This window comes from Metarhizium brunneum, chromosome 3, assembly GCF_013426205.1.
Source record: "Metarhizium brunneum chromosome 3, complete sequence".
NCBI classification, from domain to species: Eukaryota; Fungi; Ascomycota; class Sordariomycetes; order Hypocreales; family Clavicipitaceae; genus Metarhizium; species Metarhizium brunneum.
In genome coordinates, this window is record NC_089424.1 from 1,263,532 (window position 1) to 1,284,772 (window position 21,241).

General features: G+C 53.3%; 4 protein-coding genes and 1 non-coding gene across 5 annotated transcripts; 2 read left to right on the top strand and 3 right to left on the bottom strand.

Moving 5' to 3' along the window:
• Positions 1-1,400: 1,400 nt before the first annotated feature.
• On the bottom strand, positions 1,401-2,042 carry G6M90_00g056490 (uncharacterized protein; the record flags this gene model as incomplete). The annotated part of the gene is made up of 1 exon (XM_014688754.1): positions 1,401-2,042. The coding sequence occupies one exon, from the start codon at positions 2,040-2,042 to the stop codon at positions 1,401-1,403; it is 642 nt and encodes a 213-aa protein (XP_014544240.1).
• Positions 2,043-8,195: 6,153 nt separating this feature from the next.
• On the bottom strand, positions 8,196-9,808 carry EIF3L (Eukaryotic translation initiation factor 3 subunit L; the record flags this gene model as incomplete). Its single annotated transcript, XM_014688755.1, has 3 exons — positions 8,196-8,279; positions 8,379-9,416; positions 9,500-9,808. The coding sequence occupies 3 exons, from the start codon at positions 9,806-9,808 to the stop codon at positions 8,196-8,198; spliced, it is 1,431 nt and encodes a 476-aa protein (XP_014544241.1).
• Positions 9,809-10,527: 719 nt separating this feature from the next.
• ria1 (Ribosome assembly protein 1) lies at positions 10,528-13,796 on the top strand (the record flags this gene model as incomplete). Its single annotated transcript, XM_014688756.1, has 2 exons — positions 10,528-10,590; positions 10,644-13,796. The coding sequence occupies 2 exons, from the start codon at positions 10,528-10,530 to the stop codon at positions 13,794-13,796; spliced, it is 3,216 nt and encodes a 1,071-aa protein (XP_014544242.1).
• Positions 13,797-15,495: 1,699 nt separating this feature from the next.
• On the bottom strand, positions 15,496-15,927 carry G6M90_00g056520 (uncharacterized protein; the record flags this gene model as incomplete). Its single annotated transcript, XM_014688757.1, has 1 exon — positions 15,496-15,927. One exon carries the CDS (start codon positions 15,925-15,927, stop codon positions 15,496-15,498), a length of 432 nt encoding a protein of 143 aa, XP_014544243.1.
• A 5,198-nt stretch (positions 15,928-21,125) lies between these two features.
• Positions 21,126-21,199, top strand: G6M90_tRNA00000075. Its single transcript has one exon. It is a non-coding gene; the product is annotated as a tRNA-Asn (tRNA).
• The last annotated feature ends 42 nt before the right edge of the window (positions 21,200-21,241 follow it).

The following is a 21,241-nucleotide window of genomic DNA, read 5'->3' on the forward strand; positions in this document are numbered from 1 at the left end:
GAAGAGAGCAAGAATGGCAAAGGTGCGACAGGTCAGGAAGATGCAAAGAAAGAGGAGTAACAGCGCCGGGATGTGAGGCTCAGACTTGGGCAGTGAGCATGTGGGTAGACAAGACTGGAACAGACGACATTCGAAACTATGACTCCACCACTGTCGTGGCGGCCAGAGTAGCCTCGAGCTAGTCTCGACATGTAGCCGGAGCCGGGTTGGGCTGCGGCCAGCCATGAAAGAGCCTGCCTGGCACCAGACACTGGGAAGGATCCTGCCTGGTCCAGTGACCGATGTGTGCTACCCTCACTGTAGGTGCTGCGCCGCTGCCTTGTCCAAGAGGGTCCAACCCCGCGGCGTCTCTGTGTGTGCATGTCTTCATGGTGCATGTGGCGATACGGAGCAATGCCTCGTGCGCCATGCCTGGCTTGGTCGTGACGGCCAGACGGCTCAGCAAGGCTATTGCTGGTTGATAGCGGGGTAGGCTAGAGGCACTGGGCGGATGTGGACGGAGTGGGCAATGGCCAGAGTTGCAATAGAGGGCTGGCTTCAGACACAGCCTGGTCCAGGTGGATCCATCGCTGCCCCCAAACGACGCTCGCGGCCAGCCCGGGCGCAGGCGAGAGTCTGCCATGTGCAGTCCTCACTCGTAGCAACAAGCGCGGGTCGCTTTGGTATGCGGATGCGGCCAAGACGTTTGGGAATGCGGCCAGGCACACTGGATGATGGATGAGCTGCCAGCCTGCCTGTCCCTGTGCATACGTGCAGCATGCTGAGCAACGTCGCTGTCGCTGCCATCGACCGCACTGCCAGCCCGCAGCCATGTACTGTCCAGTTTGGTACGAAGCAGGCGGGAGGCCTAGCCAGACCCATCCGGATGGCCGACATGATGGTGCGTCCAGCCAGCCAGATCTCAATGACCAGATCTAAGGTATTCGTTTGGCTTGCGGGATCCGCCGCTATGCTTCAATGCTAACCCAGCAGCTTGGAGCGGTTCCACTCCACCGTTCATCGCCATGTGGGCCATGGTCGACGTAGAGACAGCTTCACAAGCCCCGAGTTCGACTCTTGTTGGATCCAGGCAGTCAAGCGGTGGTTGCGGCAAAGACGGCATTGCACCCAGCGCATCCGCCATGTTGACTCCGGGTAGAGATGCCGAGTTGGTGTGCACAGCATGAGAGCTGACCATGGAGCAAGACGCAGCGCAGGGGTCAACTTTGGGGTATAAAAGCCAACGACCCCGTTTTGGCATGACGGAGACCGGCTGTGTTGGTCACCTTACAACCTGACACTGGACAAACACGGTCTCGTGCTCTGGTTTTTTGGCATGCCAGTGTGCACGCGGGCAGCAGACAATGGGTGAAAAGGGTAGATGACATGTGTGGGATTTGGACAGGGAGATGTCAGGACTCTTACCGTTGAGGCGGCGGAGACGCATTTCGAATGCGCAAGCCATGAGCAGTTTGCTTAGAAGTGCTCGGTGCGACGGACGGGTTCCTCGAGCGTCGAAATGAAATGGACGACACAGACGATTTCCGCCCAAAGGAGCTCTCGGAAAGCGCATCGGTGGGGGTTCGATCTGAAGGCGAGTGATCGGGCTTCGGCAACTCGTCCGGGAACGATATGGAGGCTTTCCTCACGTCAGCTGAAAAATCATCTTCACTGGACCCTTGCTTGATGTCGAGTTTAGACGGCGGAGGAAAGTAGGAAGCCGAAGCATCAAGCGCGGCGTTGAATTTCGCATCGACAGACTTGGTCATGTCCGTCTTGGTGTTGATCTTGGCAACCGTCTTGGTAGCCAGCTTGGCATTGGGTTGGACACCCTTTGGCGGCACAGAAGACATGGGCGACATATCTGAGTCGGAGCCATGAGCAAGACGCGGCGAATGCATCATAAACGAGAGCCGCTTGAATCGAGACGATGCTCCTCCTCCTCCTGCTCCTCCTCCTCTTGCTCCTCCTCCTCCTCCTCCTTCACCCTCCATAGGCGGACTGGTATCGATACGATGGCTGCCAAAGACTGATGACTTGGGGCGACCGGCGAAGGTGAGCATTTGTGGCGAGACGAAGAAGGCGAGACGAAAAAAAGAGATGTTTAGGCAGAGGGACGATGAGCAAGGGAGGATAACAAAAAAATATTGTCACCAAAAAGAAAGTGGTTCAACGGAGAGGCCACCTCGCAGGCGTCGGTCGAATCTGAAATATCAATGTCAATGACCAAACTCAACGCCTGGTCCTGTCTCGATTACTATTATTCTCCCGGATAAAACGGTCCCCTCCCAAGGGCTCACGGACGCTGGGCTTCAATGTTGTGGTCCGCAATCTAAGACAACAAATCTGCAGCAAGACCAAGTCTGGGCAGCTCTGGGCAGCTCTGGGCAGCTTTCGGCACAGATGTGCCGAGAAGTCGAGACACGAGATACACAGTCGGGAAGGTGCAGGCAGGTTCGTGCCGCAAAGGTACCGAGTACTTTGGGCAGAGAGTGGTATCGGACGAGGGGCCAATGTATTAGCAACCGAGACAGCAGGATGATGCGATGGTGAGATTTTCCATCTGTAGTCGGAAAGGATGCGCAGGGCGTTTTTTTTTTTTTTTGATAAGGCGGCTACTCGTGGTTTGCTGGGAAACGGTGGAATGCGGCTCGTGGAATGGTCTGGTGCTTTGAACCCCAGATCTGCAATGCAAGCACGGGGAACAAGGTTAATAAGAGAGATCTGGAGAGCAAAAGAAAACCAGTAAATAAAAGAAAAAAAAAGTGGCTGGCACAAAAACGAAATCCCAGGACAATAGGCAAGATGCGCCAACAACAAACGGGAGAAAAAGAGGTCAACCTGGTACAGTTGAACAGAAGACCCCGGTCTGCTGTACGCTGTGGTGCTGGGGATGCTCAAGCTTGGGCCGCGCAACGGTCACTTGGATGAGTACCAGTTACAGAGTCGAGAATCAATGACCGCCAATCCAACAGCCTTCAGTGCCAAACATGTACAATGATATTGCCTGTTTGGATTTTTTTTCCTTCGTCCCGTGAGTCGTGAGGCCGGAGCACAATTGCCGGAATGTCGTTGAACCAAAAGGGACCAGTCGGTTGACGATGGAGCTTTTCGAGCTCTCCACCAGGGCAGGCAATTTGATGGGCAAAAAACACCAAAATCAAGCCTAGGGGCGAGCAAAGGGGGGGCGCTTTGTTCTTTGTAGGATTTTGCCGCCAACGCACGTGGGAAAGGGGGACCTCTGGCAGCGACGAATCCTTGATCCTAGTCCGCAGTGATCTGACACCTATTTATTTAATTTTCTTTTCCCCTTCTCTCCCTTTTCGTTTTGCTTCCTTGAGGGGCAGTGTTCCGGCGCAGCCCTGTGTTCCCCGGTAGAGGAGCTCCCGGCTTAGCGTCGTAAGGCAGACGTCGCCCTGTCCTTGGGCAACAAGAGCAAGGATCCGGTAAATAAGCAGGACTCGGTCCCCCCTGGCTGTTGGTGTCCGGGAGACGAGGAAATAATTTTTTTACAAAGAAAATGATAAAGAAACGGCGTCAAAATAAACCAAATACGACAAGTCTCCGACAAAAAGGTGGCTGTGAGTTTGTGGGAGTGTCTGGTGCAAAAATACCGAGGCCCTGGCCAATGTCTTGCCTTGCTACTGCACCTCTGGTCGAGTCAACAGGTCAATGACCAAGGTACGCAGCCGTAGTATTCATCACCTGATGCCCCCGTAAGGCCCGTGGTTTAAAAAAAAGATGGTTTAGGATATGGAATCAATAGCTGGCAAACGGGGCAACCCTGGCGTCCGGACGTGGCGCCAGCTAAACCTTGGCACCTGGTGCTTAAAGAAAAAAAAGGAAAAAAAAGAGGTCAAGTCCAACGAATCGAGTCGGCCGTCCGTGGCCACGAAGAAGCTTGGACAAAAGAGCTGCAAGTTTCACAGCTCCGCTCGCAGGCAGATCAGATCTCAACAAGATGGCGGATGGTAATGCATGACAAATTGGCCGCCGGACGTGGTATGATGGTATGGATGGTACGATGTCCTGTTTATGCGCCTCGACGGTGTGATGTGAGGGATGGTTCTTTTCCTTTTGTCAGGCCTTGCGCGTGAGCGGCCGCGATGACGATCGGTCGAGGACAAATGCTCGCAGGTTTCTATGGCTAATCAGGAGATTAACGTTGGATTTGCCGTCAAAGGGGCAGTTGCCGGAAATGCCTGCCTTGTCGTTTTTTTATTATACTCGGTACCCCGTATATCAAGTTACGTACTTGCGAATCAGATGTGTTGTGTGGTACAGCATACTATGCCAATTCGTGTTCAATGTTGGCCGACGGGCTAATGAGCGTTGGGGAATCGCTCCATGTCCCGTGCTGGGTGCACCAAGTGCTTAAATACATACAATGGCACCCATCAGGCCGCACACGATGAAGAGCAAAAATTGCCGAATACTATCCATCTCCTACGTGCTACGGAGTGGGATTGCCCCCAATGCCTGCCACATGTGCGTTGATGTGTCTGCATAATGCCACGGCTTGCCATGTCGGGGCGAGGCGCCAGGTCGGTCTCAGCCAGCGCTTGAGTCGACGGTCTGTTTAGCCACACATGCAATGCATCTGTGGCGTGGGCCTGCCCTGCAGTACGTGAAACTGCGGAGTTGTGGTCTGGTTCAATGTTGACACTTGCCACACAAAACCACCGCCTACACCGCACACCGTTTTCCAACATCCAGTCACTGGTCTAAAAGTCCCCCGGCATTGCCTTTTCCCCTCGGGCGATGGATGCAAAGGTGCTGCATGTTCAGCAATCGCCCATCTCCTCGCCGCCAAGATTCTCCCACAGCTCCTTCTCCCAGGCAAGCAATGTCGCAACACCAGCCCAGCGCATCGCAGATGGAGGTGGTGGGAGGCTCCGCCGATGGTGGTGCGCCAGGCCTTGGCGCAGCCAAAAGACAAGGTCGAATCCGGAGCGTCTTGCGTTCTGAAATACGTCCAGCGCGGCCAGTTCATCAGCCATGCCCCTTTGGATTTAAGCATACATGATACATGCTCCCACGCTCGTCCCATTGCGGGCCAGCCGCCGTCAATAATGATGGATGTGACGGACGGGTCAAGCCCAGACGCTACTTTGCACAACAGCATCGTGGGGGCCGCGGCCGTCTCCCAACATCAGCTTTCCGCCACATACTCCGTACCCGAAAACACAAGGTTTTGACGCTCATGACAGTGTGATCTAGGTAGCTCGCATTTTGCGGACTTGCATGTCGTATATCCGACCCTTGACCGCTCAAGGCAGGGACGCAACGCCATCAGCCATTCACACTGCAAATGCGGCATGACTGGGCCAAGAAGCAAATCTGTTATCATGCAAACCGCCAGTTCCTTGAACATACCATACATACTCGGTACATACTTACATGTTGGTTGCCTCCGCACACAAAGGTTTACGAACGGGAGTCTTGCGAATTCGTTGCCAATGCAACCTCGGCGGGATCAAAAATGGCCTTATGCCAAGGCGGCGCCTCCGCATTGTTCGGAACGCGGAAGTCCAGCGCAAAGAAAGAGGCCATTATCACAAGGCATGAATCCAGTCTTGTGCGCAAGTATGCTTAGCATATGGGCGATGGGAGAGGCTTGGCGGTTCAGATCGTCCATTCAACCCACATGACGAGCCGGCGCAAGGGGCCATCATCTCTCCACAAACCACGCTGCCGCCTCCCAAGTGCAATACTACTACTCCGTAGCACTATCTTGAATACCATTGTTCATTATACCGCTATCCCGTCTGGTCCCATGCCGTTGAGCAAGACCCCGCGCACGCCCCCATCCACGTCTGCCCGCGGAAACGCCCCCCCAGGATGCGCAATGCCGATGCAACGGGAAGCAACGCCGTGTACATAGGGCTTATCGACCTGCCGATTAGCCATCAATGATACGGCACGCAGCACCGACGGCCAGTGTGAGTTCCCCCGATTTGGCCAGCAATATGATATCGTCATCTCCCGGCCCCCCCTCCCCCAAAGAAACACCCGGGGCCATTCCCTGTCCCGGACTCGGATGGGAAAAGTAACCACGTACGAGGCTGTGTAGTTCATCACCATCAACAAAAGCACCAACTTCTCCTTGCCTCTTCCTCCCCCCGTCGCATCTCAGAGAGAACGGAATCCGACCGAGTGAGTGGTTCGGCTGTACAGCCAGGGCCCCCGGCTCTGCCCAGCGCGTTAATGCCAACCTTGCCCCGGCCTGGCTGCAATAACAGAAATGGGTAGATCCGTGACTCTTTTTTTTTTCTCCTTTCTCCCACAGACGAGCTAATTCCCGTCCCAGGCTCCGGCAAGAGCAGCAAGATGGAGGGTGGGGGCTACACAGCTTCAAGCAACCTCGTGCAATTGTAATTAACCGCCTGTTTCCCCATCCTTGTCCGCAGCCGGCTGCCTCCCAAGCCTCAGCCCAAGCGACCACACCCAGACGGACTTGTTTGTGTCCGAACATGGAAGGGCTTGGGCTGAAAAGAGCGGTCCTGTCAAAGGAAAAAAAGTTATCGTTTAAGCTTGAACACCTGGCCATCATGTGCCGTCATGTCTGTGGCCCCCCGCTCCTGTCTCTCTGTCTGCCCGTCGGGGTTCCTTTGGCGCCCACCCAAAACTCCGGGGTTGAGTGTCTGTGCCGTGCAGTAGCTTTTCTCTCTTTTGTCCCTTCTCCAAACTCGTGGCCTTTACCAAGGGAAGACCTTCTTGACCGCTATTATACAAAAATGCGTCGCCGGCCAACACGGTCCAGGGTCTGTGGTGTTGGTCAGAGACAAACCCCCATGAACCGGAAGCGTAGCCCGGAGCGGAACCCGCGTGCAGCACCGAAGATGAAGTGATTCAGTAGGGGTCAGATATCTCTGCCTTTTCACCACGTGGGTGTCCGGCAGGGCGCTGGTCCTCGCCAGCAACCTGTCGTACATTCGTACATACATACATACATGCGCATTACATGGGCATACATATGTACGTATGTACATGTTGGACCGGCCCTCAAGCAGCGCCCTGGTGCCAAAGTAGGAAGTGACACGTTTCATTGACCTCGGCAAACCAGCGTTGCACAGCAGATGGTAGGGCCGCGAGGGCGCCACGGATGGGATGCGCGTCCCCCCCTCCCCCGCGGCTCGTACGTAGGTTTGGGAGCGTGCATTCGGTGAGTGCTGTGCTACACGGTCTAGCATGTTGCGGCTTAAGGGGATGGTGTGGTGCCTTGCCTCTCCTCGCTCGCCTTGCATGCCACACCTCCTCTCGCTGCATGGGTGCTGTGGGAGTCGACAATTGGGTGTTTTTCATCTAATGTCGGTTCCGGAATAATATTACGTATCAATTACAATAGAATACATAGGCACCATGGCGAATTGACGGTGGAAAAAAAAAAGAGGTGTTTACGGGGAGAGTAGGGGTCGAGAACCGCTCTATTCAGTGCATAAATGTCTGTTTGGATTCAATCAATGGCTTTTTTTACTACGCAAATAGCATTGACACGCGATTCGTATAATGAGTCTAGGGACATATATCCCTGCCGCCAAGGAGATCGCCATACGCGGCTGGAATGGACCATATCGTAGGTGGGATTCTATATGCGGATTACGGAGGATGCCAGCGTGGTGAGGATCAAGATTGTGAATGCAGTGCGGTCTTGGCTCGGAGGTTTGGGGTCTGCCGTGTGATATATCTTGTGGGGCTGCGTTTCAATTAGACTCGACGCTATTCAACTCTTATGCGTTTAGGGCTGCGGCGTCACAGGATGGTCTCGTGGCTATTCTGGGGAAACGGGCGCCATATGGTGCAGGACTCTTATTTTAACCCATTCATTTTGTGGTTTGGAATGCTCCAAGGTGCTAAGAATCTCAACTTGCATCTCGCATTACGAGTTCATCTTCGTCCATTGACGGGGTACATCTTTCCCCTCTGCGTCGTTTTTTAGGCTGTGGTCATGCAGGCTAGCCTCCTCCCTTCTCAGCAATCTATCATGCTTTGTGACAGGTCCCCAACTCCGTGACGCCAAATGCCATGCAACCGACTCGGTGGGTCTGCATACATGCCCGGCCGTTGCCTGCTCAACCCCGTCTTGCGGCAGACCTACGCATGTGCGGTCATGTCTGCGTTAAAACATTTGAGCAAGGCATAGGCGATTTTTCATAAATATTCCATTTTACCGGCCAGGTTCTCTTGGTCATATCCCTTGCTCAATATATGAAAGCTTAGTTGTAGGTGCGAGACAGGTTGCGAAGGTACCAGTCTACCAGCTTGCGTCCAACCTTGGCCTCGGAAATATGAATCAGGTCCTACAGATGAGGGGTTAGCATGGATCACGTTCCAACTAAAAGAAAGGAAAAGGGAACGAAAAGGAAACGAGAATGAATTAACATGGGGGCTGCACTCACTTCCTGCAAAGCGTAGTCAAGGTCGCTAACGTTGACCAGCTCACCGTCAAAAAGACCTTGGTCGTTCCATCGCAACTGCTTGGTGCGCTGCTTAGTCACCAGGAGCCATGATCTCAGCTCGTCGGGCTTCACCTCAAGGAAGCCAGCAAGCTTGTTCAAGTCCATGGTGGTGTACAGTCTCAGGTAGGACTTGATGGTAGGGCTCCACATGTTGGTCTTGACCTCATCCATAAACACGGCCAGATGGTGCTCGACCGGGTCAATGTTAGACTCGGGGTTGTCAAAGTCGGGGGGAACGGGCGAGATGAACTTGGGGCAGGCAGCTCGGAAGAGCTCCTCAAAGATGGGCAGCGACTCGGGGCCACCACGCTGCAGCTTGAGCAGCTGGTCGCCGTACTTCTCTCGGAGGGCGCTGTGGATGGTGTCATCCAACCGCGTAGGCTGGAAGGCCACGCAAATGGCGATGAGAGCGTACATCTGCTCATTCTTCTTGGTGATGGAATCGTACTGGGCGTTCTTCTGGAAATTCTTGGTCCTCGAGACGTAGATGAGGATGTGGCTGAACATGCGGATGGCATCAGCGTAGCGGTGCATCATCATGTAGGAGAAACCAACGTAGTAATACGTGGTGAAGTGGGCGGCCATGACGCGAGCAAACATGGCCTTCTTGTTCAGCTCAATGTCATCAAGCGTCTTGAGGGCGAGGCCAAAGTCTCCGAGCAAGCAGTGCACGCGTAGCAGACCAATAATGGAAAAGTATCCCAGCATCTTGTACAGGTTCTTGGAACCATAATCGCCAGCAACAGCAGCGGGGTCCTCGTTTCGCCTCATGGCAGCGAGCTGCTCGGTGATTTGAGATCGCTGGATCAAGGAGTACAGCACATTGAGGACACTGTATGAGCCCCAGGTGTTGGGATTCTCTCGGAGGATTTGGATTTCCTCCTCGTTGGAGGCTTGGCGAGCGATTCGCGACCTATATGAGGAGAAGGAGTTGAACTGGTAGATAAATTCATCAATAACATCCCAAGCCCAGTAGTACTGTAGAAAAATATTCTGTTAGTCCAAGTTCATTTCACCGGGAAGCAACAATTGCCCTGTCCTGATTCCGCGGATCAACTAACTGAAGGAGGCTCGAGGTCGACAGGGCCCTCGGAGTTCAAGATAAAGTGGAACAAGCTGCAGTAAGAGTCGTAACTCTGGAACTTGACGTCCAGGGGCGCCGAGAAATCGAGAGGTTGAGCAGCCTGGACAAGTCGAGCCTGGATGTCGTCGGCTTGTTGCGCCATGGTCAGGGAAGTGGTTTGGCTGAGCTCCTCACCGTCCTCATACTGGACGTGCTCCTTGTACTCGGCCACCAGGGCTTCCTCCTCGACGTCGCTGTCATCATCGAGCGCGCGGGCCGGAGCCACGCCGTTCTGGTACGTCGCCATCTTGTTCGGTCGCTCGTCGTCGTCCCGTCGAGAGTCGAAGGCGGGTTGTTGGGGGAGGGGGGGTCACAGCACCGAAATTTTGCGCTTGGCTGACGGGCCTGGATGCTCATCCGGAATTTTCGTATTGTTAGGGCTTGTGGTGCAGATATGCGTCTAAGTAGCCGCTTGTGGGGGGTACATGCGTATCGCTTGCACGTACTGAGAAAATTGATGGTGGGGCATATAGTTGTGAAGCGGGGCACATTAAAGAGGTCAACTATCCCAGTGGCGAGGGGTAGGATGAAGTCATGAAAAAGCCATGCGGTGAGATGTAGACCTTGGACATATTGTGGACTGTAGTCAATGACTTGGTTTTCTCGGCCCTATCTGTGGCAGCAAGGAACGACTCGACTGACTCATACCAAATCATATAGCATCATATTTTCTGATTCGGGCACTGTTTGCCATTCTCCAAGAATTAACCAGTGGTGTGTCTTGTGGTGGAGCAACTTGCATCGAAAGAGTCACACGAATGACCCAATCAAACGACTGAAAATCACTAAACAGCTCTTTGCTGACCACTTTCAAGGGCTTCAAAAAGCTCAAGTAGCCCCAAACTCCCGTCTCAGATCGTAATCGAGTCTTGGGCTCACAATCTCGAGGGCCCGGAGCCTGGAACAAGTAGAATCATCCTTGGAGACAGTCCGGCTCAGACAGTCAAATTGACAGAACATCCCATCATGCCCGTCGTGACGCCAGAAAAGCTGGCAAGCCTGCAAAGGCAATCAAGGGACATTAGAAATGTAGGGGACACTCAAGACATCCCATGAGTCTGCACTAACAGGAATGCATGTAGATCTGCATCTTGGCTCATGTTGATCATGGCAAAACCTCACTCACAGATGCCCTGCTCGCCACAAATGGTATCATCTCGCCAAAACTCGCCGGCAAGATTCGATACCTCGACTCACGGCCAGACGAACAGCTTCGAGGCATCACCATGGAGTCATCGGCCATCTCATTATACTTTTCCATGCTAAGGAGAGCTGCGCCTGAAGCCGCGCCCGAGGCTAAGGAGTATCTTATCAACCTGATCGATTCACCTGGTCATATTGACTTTAGCAGCGAGGTGTCCACCGCGTCACGACTTTGCGATGGTGCCGTGGTTCTGGTAGATGCAGTTGAAGGGGTTTGCAGCCAAACGGTCACAGTCCTGCGACAAACCTGGACAGAAAAACTGAAGCCGTTGCTGGTTATCAACAAGATGGACCGGCTGGTTACAGAGCTGAAGATGACCCCTGCCGAAGCCTACGTGCATATTAGCAAGCTTCTGGAGCAAGTCAACGCCGTCCTGGGGAGCTTTTTCCAAGGGGAGCGCATGGAAGAAGATCTCAACTGGAGGGAGAGGATGGAGGAGCGGGTGAATGCAGCAGTGGCGGCCAAAGCATCCGCAGACGAGGACTTTTCTTCAGACGCTGGGGAGCTGCAATTCGAGGAGCGTGACGATGAAGACATCTACTTTGCTCCGGAAAAGAACAATGTCATCTTTAGTAGTGCCACTGACGGCTGGGCATTTACTTGTCGGCAATTTGCTAGTTTATATGAGAAGAAACTCGGCATCAAGCGTGGATTGATGGAAAAAGTCTTATGGGGCAACTTCTACCTCGATCCAAAGACCAAAAAAATCCTGGGCCAGAAACACCTGAAGGGCCGAAATCTCAAGCCCATGTTTGTCCAGCTGGTTCTGGAGCCCGTGTGGACAGTCTACCAGGCAACATGCGGCGGTGACAATGGCAAGGTGGACCCGTCTCTACTGGAAAAAGTCACCAAATCTTTGAGCCTGACTATTTCACCGCACGTCATCCGAGCACGGGATCCGAGATTACTACTAACAACGGTATTTGCCTCGTGGCTACCTCTATCCACGGCACTGCTCGTCTCTGTTGTCGAGTCTTTGCCGTCACCACCTGCTGCGCAGGCCGAGCGAGTCCCGGATCTCATCGAGCAGTCGCCGGGCTCAGGGGCTGTCGACAGGTCCATAAAGGAGGCAATGGTGTCGTTTAAACGCGAAAAGTCGGACCCCGTGGTTGCCTACGTCAGCAAAATGGTCTCCGTACCGGAGAGCGAGCTGCCTGAAAACAAGCGAAAGCCGGGACAGATGAGCGGCGAGGAGGCCAGAGATATGGCACGCAAGAAGCGAGCCGAAGCTGCCAGGGCAGCGCAAGAGGCAAATGGAGACGCATTGGATGGCCTTACTCAGGCCCTTGACGGCGCTCACATCAACGACGATGAACCGGGAGAACACAGGGCAGACCCCGAACACTTGATTGGGTTCGCACGAATCTACTCTGGAACGCTATCAGTTGGCGACAAGTTATACGTTATTCCCCCAAAGTGGTCACCAGCAGAGCCAAAAGCAGAGCCACAGCCACAAGAGATTACAGTCACGGCGCTATACATGCTCATGGGAAGGAACTTGGAGGCACTGGAATCAGTACCTGCGGGCGTCGTCTTCGGCATCGGTGGCTTGGAGGGCAAAATTCTCAAGTCGGGGACTCTTTGCAGCAAGCTCGAGGGCGCCGTCAACCTGGCTGGCGTCAGCATGGCCGGAAAGCCCATTGTGCGAGTGGCCCTGGAGCCGGTGAACCCGGCCGATCTGGACAAGATGATACACGGTCTCGGGCTCCTGGTGCAAAGCGACCCGTGTGCAGAGTACGAGCAGTTTGGGAGCGGCGAGCACGTATTACTGACCGCTGGCGAACTCCACCTGGAGCGGTGTCTCACCGATCTCAAGGAGAGATTTGCACGATGTGACATTCAGGCTGGAGAGCCCATTGTTCCGTACAGGGAGACGATTGTACGAGTGGACGAGATGCGACCTCCCGTGAACAAGGACCTCGGCAGAGGCGCCGTGGTGGGGACTACGACGTCAAAACAAGTCACGATATCGCTACGGGTGCGACCTCTTCCCCCCGACGTCACGGATTTCTTGCTCAAGAACGCCGACGCCATCAAGCGCCTGTACACGGAAACCAAACCAGGCGAGAGCGGCGAGGAGCAGGAGCAGGAGCAGCCAGACGGCCAGGAGGACAAGATTGTTGCCGACACGGCCGTGACCGCCGTCGACTCGCTCTCCATCGACGAGCTCAGGAAGCAACTTCAGAAGCAGCTGGAGACGGGCAAAGGGCGAGACGTGTGGAAGAACCGAGTCGACAGCATCGCCGCCTTTGGACCCAGGAGGACAGGCCCCAACCTGCTCATCGACGCGACCAAGAACAGCATTCTCCCCAAGGCATTCGGGACCGAGGCCAGGGAAACCACACGGGCCCCTCGCGCCGGCGAAGCCCTCGACCCAAGTCACCTATCGGACAAGATTACATACGCGTTCCAGCTGGCGACGGCGCACGGCCCGCTCTGCAACGAGCCGATGCAAGGAGTCGCCGTCTTCATCGAGGACGTGTCGCTCGACGGCGGCGGCGGCGAGGACGACGGCTCGGCGCGCGACAAGCTCAGCCGGCTGACGAGCGAGGTCATCAAGACATTCCAGGCGTCCCTGCGGGCGGGCTTCCTCGACTGGTCGCCGCGGCTCATGCTCGCCATGTACAGCGTGGAGATCCAGGCGTCGACCGAGGTGCTCGGGCGGGTGTACGACGTGCTCACGCGGCGGCGCGGGCGGGTGGTGGCGGAGACGATGAAGGAGGGGACGCCCTTCTTCACGGTGCGGGCGGTGCTCCCCGTGGCCGAGAGCTTCGGGTTCGCGGACGAGATGCGCAAGAGGACCAGCGGCGCCGCGCAGCCGCAGCTCGTCTTTACGGGCTTCGAGGTCCTCGACCAGGACCCCTTCTGGGTGCCCTTCACCGAGGACGACCTCGAGGACCTGGGCGAGCTGGCCGACAGGGAGAACGTCGCCAAGAGGTACATGGACAGAGTGAGGAGGAAGAAGGGCCTGCTGGTCGAGGGCAGGAACGTGGCCACCGACGCGGAGAAGCAGAGGACAATGAAGCGGTAGGCAAAAGCGGCGGAGCTGCGAATTGGGTTTTTTTTTTTTTTTTTTGCAAAACAAAATATACTAGTATATACAAGTGAAATTAAGGTTAGGGTTTTCAGCTCCTTGAAACCACACAAGAGCAAGGCCACGGGTCGCCCCCTACCTCGGTTGATTATATAAATGTATGTACAACATAACTATGTGTGCCCCGTAAACAGGGCCGGAGCCACAACGATATTCGGCAGCGGCATATTCCGGACGAGCAAACACTCGAGTCCGGAGAAGCAAAGTAATATAAAATACCTTGGGTACCTACCTAGGTATGTTACAAGTATAAACGAAGCCGGCATGGGCGTACACCAGGACGATAATGCCCTTTGTTCCCCAGTGGGCATCCAGGAGCGAGGTTGGTTTCTCCTCGGCGCAGCCGGACATCCCTTGCGGCTGCCAGCAACAAAAAAAGAGAATTGATTATTTCGACTCCACCCCCAAATAGCTCGTGAAACTGCTGGCTTGTTGTACATTGCTGTAGTAGCATCCCTACATAAGTATGCGAGGTGGCTCTGTTGGTGGGCACTGCAATTCAACACCGTCGACGCAAAAATGCACACATCAGCGTTGCTTGACCCTCGCGACGCCTCGTGTCCACAAATATTTGGCCCGGGGTGTTTTTTTTTTCCTTTCATTAAAAAGAAGGAAAAAGATTCTTCCCCATGAGCAGATTAGTTGGTCGTTTGCCAAGCCGGACATGGACATGGCAACGAGTCGAGTCGAGTCGGCATCTGCTACTCCGTATACGTATCATTGCAAGGCAGGCAAGGCGGTGCCCACAAGACGTCAACGTTGGACAGGACATGCTGCGTACAATGTTTTGGCCAAAGTGTCAAGTTGCACTGAAAGAAACGACGGACCAGGGCTCGGAGCGTATGCATGTTGTACGCGCAATACAAACTCAGGGACAAGCTTTATTGCGCGCAGGGGTCGGGCGAAAAGATTCCTCAGCAAAGGCAGTTCCAATACGAGCTTCTTCTGCCAACGGCTCTCGCTGCGGAGCATTCCGGTAATGACAGGGCGCCCGCAAGGTTCAATGTTGACTTGGGACCAGACTTCTTTACATCTCGGCTCAGCCCACCTTGCGCATAAGACGGACCCCAGCATCATAAAAGAAGTAGCCAAGCGATCGGCCAACTATATTCGATGCAACGCCCCTTTCGTCACCGAGACGCGCCCCAAATCTCCACCTCGCAGCTCGACCTTGCGCAAAAGCAAGCCCGCCGTGGTATCCAACGTCTGGATAATTGAGACTCTTGATTTCAATCAAATGTAGCATTGTATTCCGACAAGCCTTGCAGACGCCACGCTAATTTAGATGCCGCAGCCAAACCGAGACCCCCAAAATGAAAATGAAAACAGACACAAGCCAAAACATCTAGTAATAGCCATGCATCCATCATGTACTCCGTACCACCGCACTAAACCAAGGACCAGAAAACAACAGTATGCAAGATTCTCCATACAAAAACACCGGCCCCTTTAAGATTATCCCGACTCTTCATATCCGTCCCAAATGGAGAGCGTATAAAATATACAACATGGAAAAGAAAAAAAAATTTAAAAAAAAAAAAAAAAGAGGGAGAGAAACTGAATAAAAACAACAGACGAAAAATAAAATGTAAACCGGCGTATTGAAGCGAGCAATAGTGTAGAGCAGGCAGCATCTTTAGACCTTGTTCGTGTTGTAGGCATGTTGGTGGATGTGGTCTCCAAAGTATCGACTTCTCGTCTGCGGCACAGAAACGCCCGCGTTGCCTGCCCATACCCCGGTGTAGTTGCCGAAACGGACGGCGTATCGGTCATCCTCGATGACGAAATAATCTATCCGCCTCTGGATGCAGCCGCCATCCTTGGACTGGTGGTTCACCTGGGGCTGCTGCTGATGTGACGGAGTCGGCGAGACGACGGAGAGCGAGCGGCGCCCCTGACCGCCGGGATAATAGTGCAGGTCCTGAACCTCGAGCGTGCCGACGAGCGTGCGCTCGCTGTCGTTGATGTCCGTGTTTGAGAGGGACGTCTCAGAGATGCGGCGCGACGAAGGGTCGAGCGAACTTGTGCGCGAGGATTTGAGGGACGTGGCCCATTCTCTGAACGGCATGGTGGGAGATTGGTAAGGGGGGGAACCGGTGAGTTGGACTTTCAAGTTGTCGTTTTGACTTTTGGTTAGAAGAGAGAGAAAGCGGCGGGCAATATGAGGTATTTCGGGGCTTGGTGGTGTTGATAAAAGAGCTCAGGGTCATCGGAGAAGTTCAGGTCGAGCGGAGACGATAATAAATCATGACAACACTGCGACACCGGACACGTAGACTTGATGATACGTTGGACCCAGTGTAGTCATCGTTTTTGTAACTCACGGTTGACAGCGACAAAGACAACCGCAAACAAGGTGAATGCCAGACGAGCTTCTGGGTATATCTACCGCTTTTATGACAAGGGGACAAGGAAACAAGCCACAACCAACACCTTGAAAGACCAGCGGGCAGGGATGGGCGGCACATCCCACCCCACCGACGCAAGTCGCCAGCTCTTTCCTCACAGAGAGTTGCTAAGAGCTGCTAGGCGTTGCAAAGGAGCGCCTCGACAAGGGTCCGACTGGTCAGACTGGTGTGATAGAGAAAGGGCCGGGCTGCGATTGAGCGCCGGCTCGGTGGTTTTGCACCTCCTGTGGAGAACTGGGGTTGACGAAAAGGGGGGGGCCTAGGCAGGCCAACATGGGGTGAACCGGAAGAATGCCCATGATCCAGGGCTGGAGGATGGCGGACGGATGATGAATGATGGACGATGGGGAGACGGGGGGATGGCGGGATCCAGACTCGTAGTACTCCGTGCTAGCACTCCCAGTCAAGTTGACGCGGGAATGGTGACTTGCCTTGCCTATCGTTGCCCTGTCTTGCTTAGCTTTTTTACTTTTGAGATGTCGGGATGTGAGACCCAAGTGTCTCTCGTAGGGCCGTGGAAGATGCAGGGCCTGGTGACATTTGGAGAGTACGGAGTAAGGACGGAAGGCGATTTCCGAGCCCCCAATTAATACACGCTGTTTTTAAGCCTCGTTCCTCCCAGTCTTCCCCCTCCCCACAAGCATGGTCCCGTTTCCCAGGCAGTCGAGGAAAGCGCCTGACAGGGACGGGAACAAGAGATGTGGACGCTGACCAATTGAGCCATTGGATGTTCCCATATCCAGCTCATCCACCGCCACCGCGGGCCACTTGAAGCAACTCAAAATCGGTCTCGTGCCTTTTCCCGTCAATTCGAGCCCACTGGGACTTTGCCCTCAACCGGTACTTGATGTATGGATGTATGTACGGGTGACATCAATTGATCTGCTGCCCCCCATCCGCCCGGGATCATGGGTCAATGAGATGGATTTGTCCGGTGGTTTTTTGTTTCTCCTCGCCCGCAGTACTACTAGTACTACGCGGCTTGCTTGACTGCGGCATAGCGGTGCCGGCGTCATGGCAAAGAAAATCATGCCATGCTCCAGGGGTATTCATTCCCCCCAAGGGTGTTCCTCCGAGGGTATGCATGCATAATTGTACATACGGGGGGAAGAAACGTTGGACGCAAAATTGCAAAGTTGAAAACCAAGCTTTCCTCGCCACAACAGAGAATCTTTTCTTGAATTGGAATCTCGATTTTCCTTGATCTGCCAGAACTGGCGTAGATTAAAGCTTGATGCCACCGCAAGGCAGGCTGGGTTGGGGGACCGCCCTCTCTTCTTCCTCTTCCCAGTTCCGATTTCCGCCCCGCCGGGAAACGGCCATGCTGGATTCCTTTGGATATATGCCAGGCAGTTTGCAGCCACGGGAGAGCGCTGGCGTCGGCCAAGTTGGAGTGCGCCCGAGTGCCGTTGCAGATGGTGGCGGGACTTGGGGGAGCCACCAGCCCCCCGGGTAAAATCATGGGGAAGGCTGTGATTGTGATGGACGGAGCATGCGCGGCATATTAGATGCCTGCCGTTTTTGTTTTTTTTTTCTTGCGGTTGGTTTTCGCTGGGCTGAGGGTTTGGAGTCGGATGCCGTTGTTGGCGTTGACAGAGAAAATGGATCTGGGGCCTTTGCTCCTTCCTTTTTTTTGCAACGGGCCGCTCTCGTCTCCGTCGAAATATATCCGACGGGGATTTACAAAGCTCTCCAAGACGACGCTCTCCTTCCTCGCAAGCAAGGATACTTGCCAAGGATGGTTCACCCAGCCCTATCCCGACGCCTCTACTCCGTACGAAAGATACAGCAAGTCTTGCTAGCATTACATGCCTAGGTATGTATGCATTACTCATTACGCTACATATCGTAGCGGTGCTGACTATTTCCAGTTTCTCCGACTATTGGGTCGCGGAGAAGCACCCTCGTGGAAGCCAACATCCACCCCAAGAATTCGGTCCGTACGTACACTCCGGATATCGAGCACACTACGGTCTATCACTTGAGCTAGCGGGCCGAACTGGTCGACCTAGGTGGCAGCAACGGGTTCAGAGTCAGGACCATGCGTTAGATCCAAGCACCGCAGCGCCATGGCTTGGAGGCGTGCCGAACAGCTTCCACACTAACGAATGCCCTACGGCACCTTACAGTATAGCGCCTGATGCTCAGGCACCTTGTGTCTCATAGAGTCCCGCGTACCTGTGTGTATGTCTACAGGAACATGGAAGGAAATCAGATCAACTTGGCAGATGATGGGATTCTGTTGGGGCAGAGGTCGAGGGGGGTTCCATGGGGCAAGATGAAACAGGCCTTGATCCAAATGCCTAGTCTCGACCAAACAAATTTCCACGATTGCAAAGAAAGGCACGATTTGCCTGACTGGCACCCTGACCCTTGTTTCTTCCACCCCAAGCCCTTCGGCCATCGCCATCCGTCGAGCTGACGAGGGGAAGAGGGCCCCGGATCCCCTCTTCAACGGCCAGTGTCTCCATAGCCCAGCAGTCCATCTAGCCCTCTGGGGACGCTGTCGTCGATGCTTTCATTTTAATTGGGCTTTGGATTTCTGCATTGGGCCCCTGACTAGGCCTAGAGTCAGTGGTTCATCCGCTCTTTTCTGAACGACGCCTCTTGGTCTGGTCAAATCGCCACAGCGAGATGGAGATGCGGGACAGGCATAAACGCCACGCTTGACGTGAAAGAGGCTCAAACTAGAGCTGCCGTGTTTGTGGATCGACATCCTGCTGTCATTTACCGAGTGCTTAGAGAGTGGCAGTGGCCGCCACTTGTGCCATTGGTCCGGGGGGTATTTGTCTACAGATTGATTGGTCTGGCGGCTTGTCCTCCGCTGACGATATTGGATAATGACAACGGGCTTGCTGGGCTTCTTAGTAGACTATAGGATGTGTCAAGTGTAGTCAAGAGGGTCCGCAAACCGTATTCGTGGTCACAAACCCAATGACCTTTTGGGGGGGGTGTCATGAACAAATTTCCACTTCAGAGTCGCATTCTCCACTGGAAAGACTTTCTCGCAAAGTCGTACTCGAATCTAGGGGTCTGGGGTCCTTCCAACTTGCATCAACAAATGTATTTCGTTTGTTGGCCCAAATGACAAGCCAAAGCACACCATGGTCTCGGTAGCCGTCCAAGTCACATCTACTAGCAGAGGCTTCAACCCGCAATGGTGAGTTCCATATTAATAAGGATCTAAAAAGAGCATCAAATTAATCTATGCCAATCGACCGAGTATTTGGACATGCCTAAATGACAACTAAATAAATGCAGGCGTAGATGAAAGGGCCAAGCGACATTGGGCCGTACAAGTTCTGTCCAGCCTATAACTAAACTACGGTTATAATAATGAGGCACTAAGATAAGAGCGAGAAATATTATTTCAACTCAAATAAGATAGAAATAAATTCTTCTTATACTACAAGCAAAGCAAAATGAAATAAGTACTCTATGTATACATTGTCAAGGCAAATTCCGGTTCCTATATATGCACAGTTGATGGAGAATTTGTCACAGTCAGTTTGACCGCCTGAGATCTTTCGTTTACTTGACGACGAGCCAATTCCCCAGATCAGGTGGGAATATCATACTAGACATCCTGAGTAAATTTTGTTTCCTTTCTTCATTCGATGCGCATTATTATAAGTGGCAGAATAGTTTCACCGGCCTTGCAGGAGACCTTTCAGGTTCGAGGCGCAGAATGTACGTACACTTTTTCATTGCCTATCTTGAGCAAAGCATTAACTTGACCTAGGAAATCTAAGCCCATTGCGACATTTTGGTATAGCCACAAACATGCCTCCCATCTCTACGACGTAGGAGACTAGTAGACAGACACGAATTCAGCATTCATTATCTTCTTGTACGCGGACACTGCAGCAGAGACAGAGTTGAATCTGTTGGAGTTTTGGGGCTGTCTCTTGTTCCAGATTATCACAATCTTTCCGAGGCTTATAAATACGTGGCAGCATAAGACTCTCGCTTGGGTCGAGGGCTCAATGTCTCCAATGCTCTCTGTTAAGGAGCTCCAGGCTACCTTTCGCTGGAACCCGTGTAAAGATGTGATAGATTTGAGTATTGATGCTCTCACCAGACCCAATGGTGAGTTTTGCTTACTTTGCCAGCCTTTGCCTCCGTCGACAGGCTGCTTGCTCCGCCACCGAGACGGCACGAACACTACATGACGCGATACATCGTCGCTTACAGAGGCGTATTACGCCTGGTAATTATTGGGGACCTAACTATTCAGCTCTTCGAGAAGCTCCTCAGTCCCGATTTAAAGCCGAGAATGCTACGACAAGCGACCCGGCAAATCGGCTTGGTCTCAGGGCGCCTTATAATGATGCAGCGGGCAACTGCGCAGGTGGTATTGCGACTTTCATGTGCATCAACATTCTTGTTGACCAGCTGAATGGTGTATCGAGCGCCTTACCGATGAATATAATGACTTGCAAGATTAGGGAGAAGTAATTCATTACATGAAAGGGGATGCAGTTATAGCTAGAGACTTGATTGCCGTTATCTTCCGGCTATCACATTGCCTAGCTTGTTCTCGTCTGGCCAGAAAGAGGCGAGACAGTTATTCGCCGTGCTTCTTTTATTTTCACCTCGTAGCCAAATAACTTTATCATGGGATTGACTTTCTCTCCTGTATCTTCTAGTGTTGTCTCGGATAGAATCAACGCATCAGTTCCATGCATGATGACACAATGGATACTATAGTAGCTAAGCATGCTGTCTCATAAAACGGCGAAAAAGAGACCGCAATCAAGGGCCGCTCGACGATGGTCTAAACAATAATAAATAGCCAAAGGACAGGAGCCCAAAAAAAAGATGGTAAACGACATGGTAAACCTGGCAAAAAATAAATCTCCCCCGGAAAGGCTCGAACTTTCAACCTCCTGATTAACAGTCAGACGCGCTAGCCAATTGCGCCACGGAGGACGACCGATTGTTGTGAAAAGACGTCGCTAATTAATTACATGA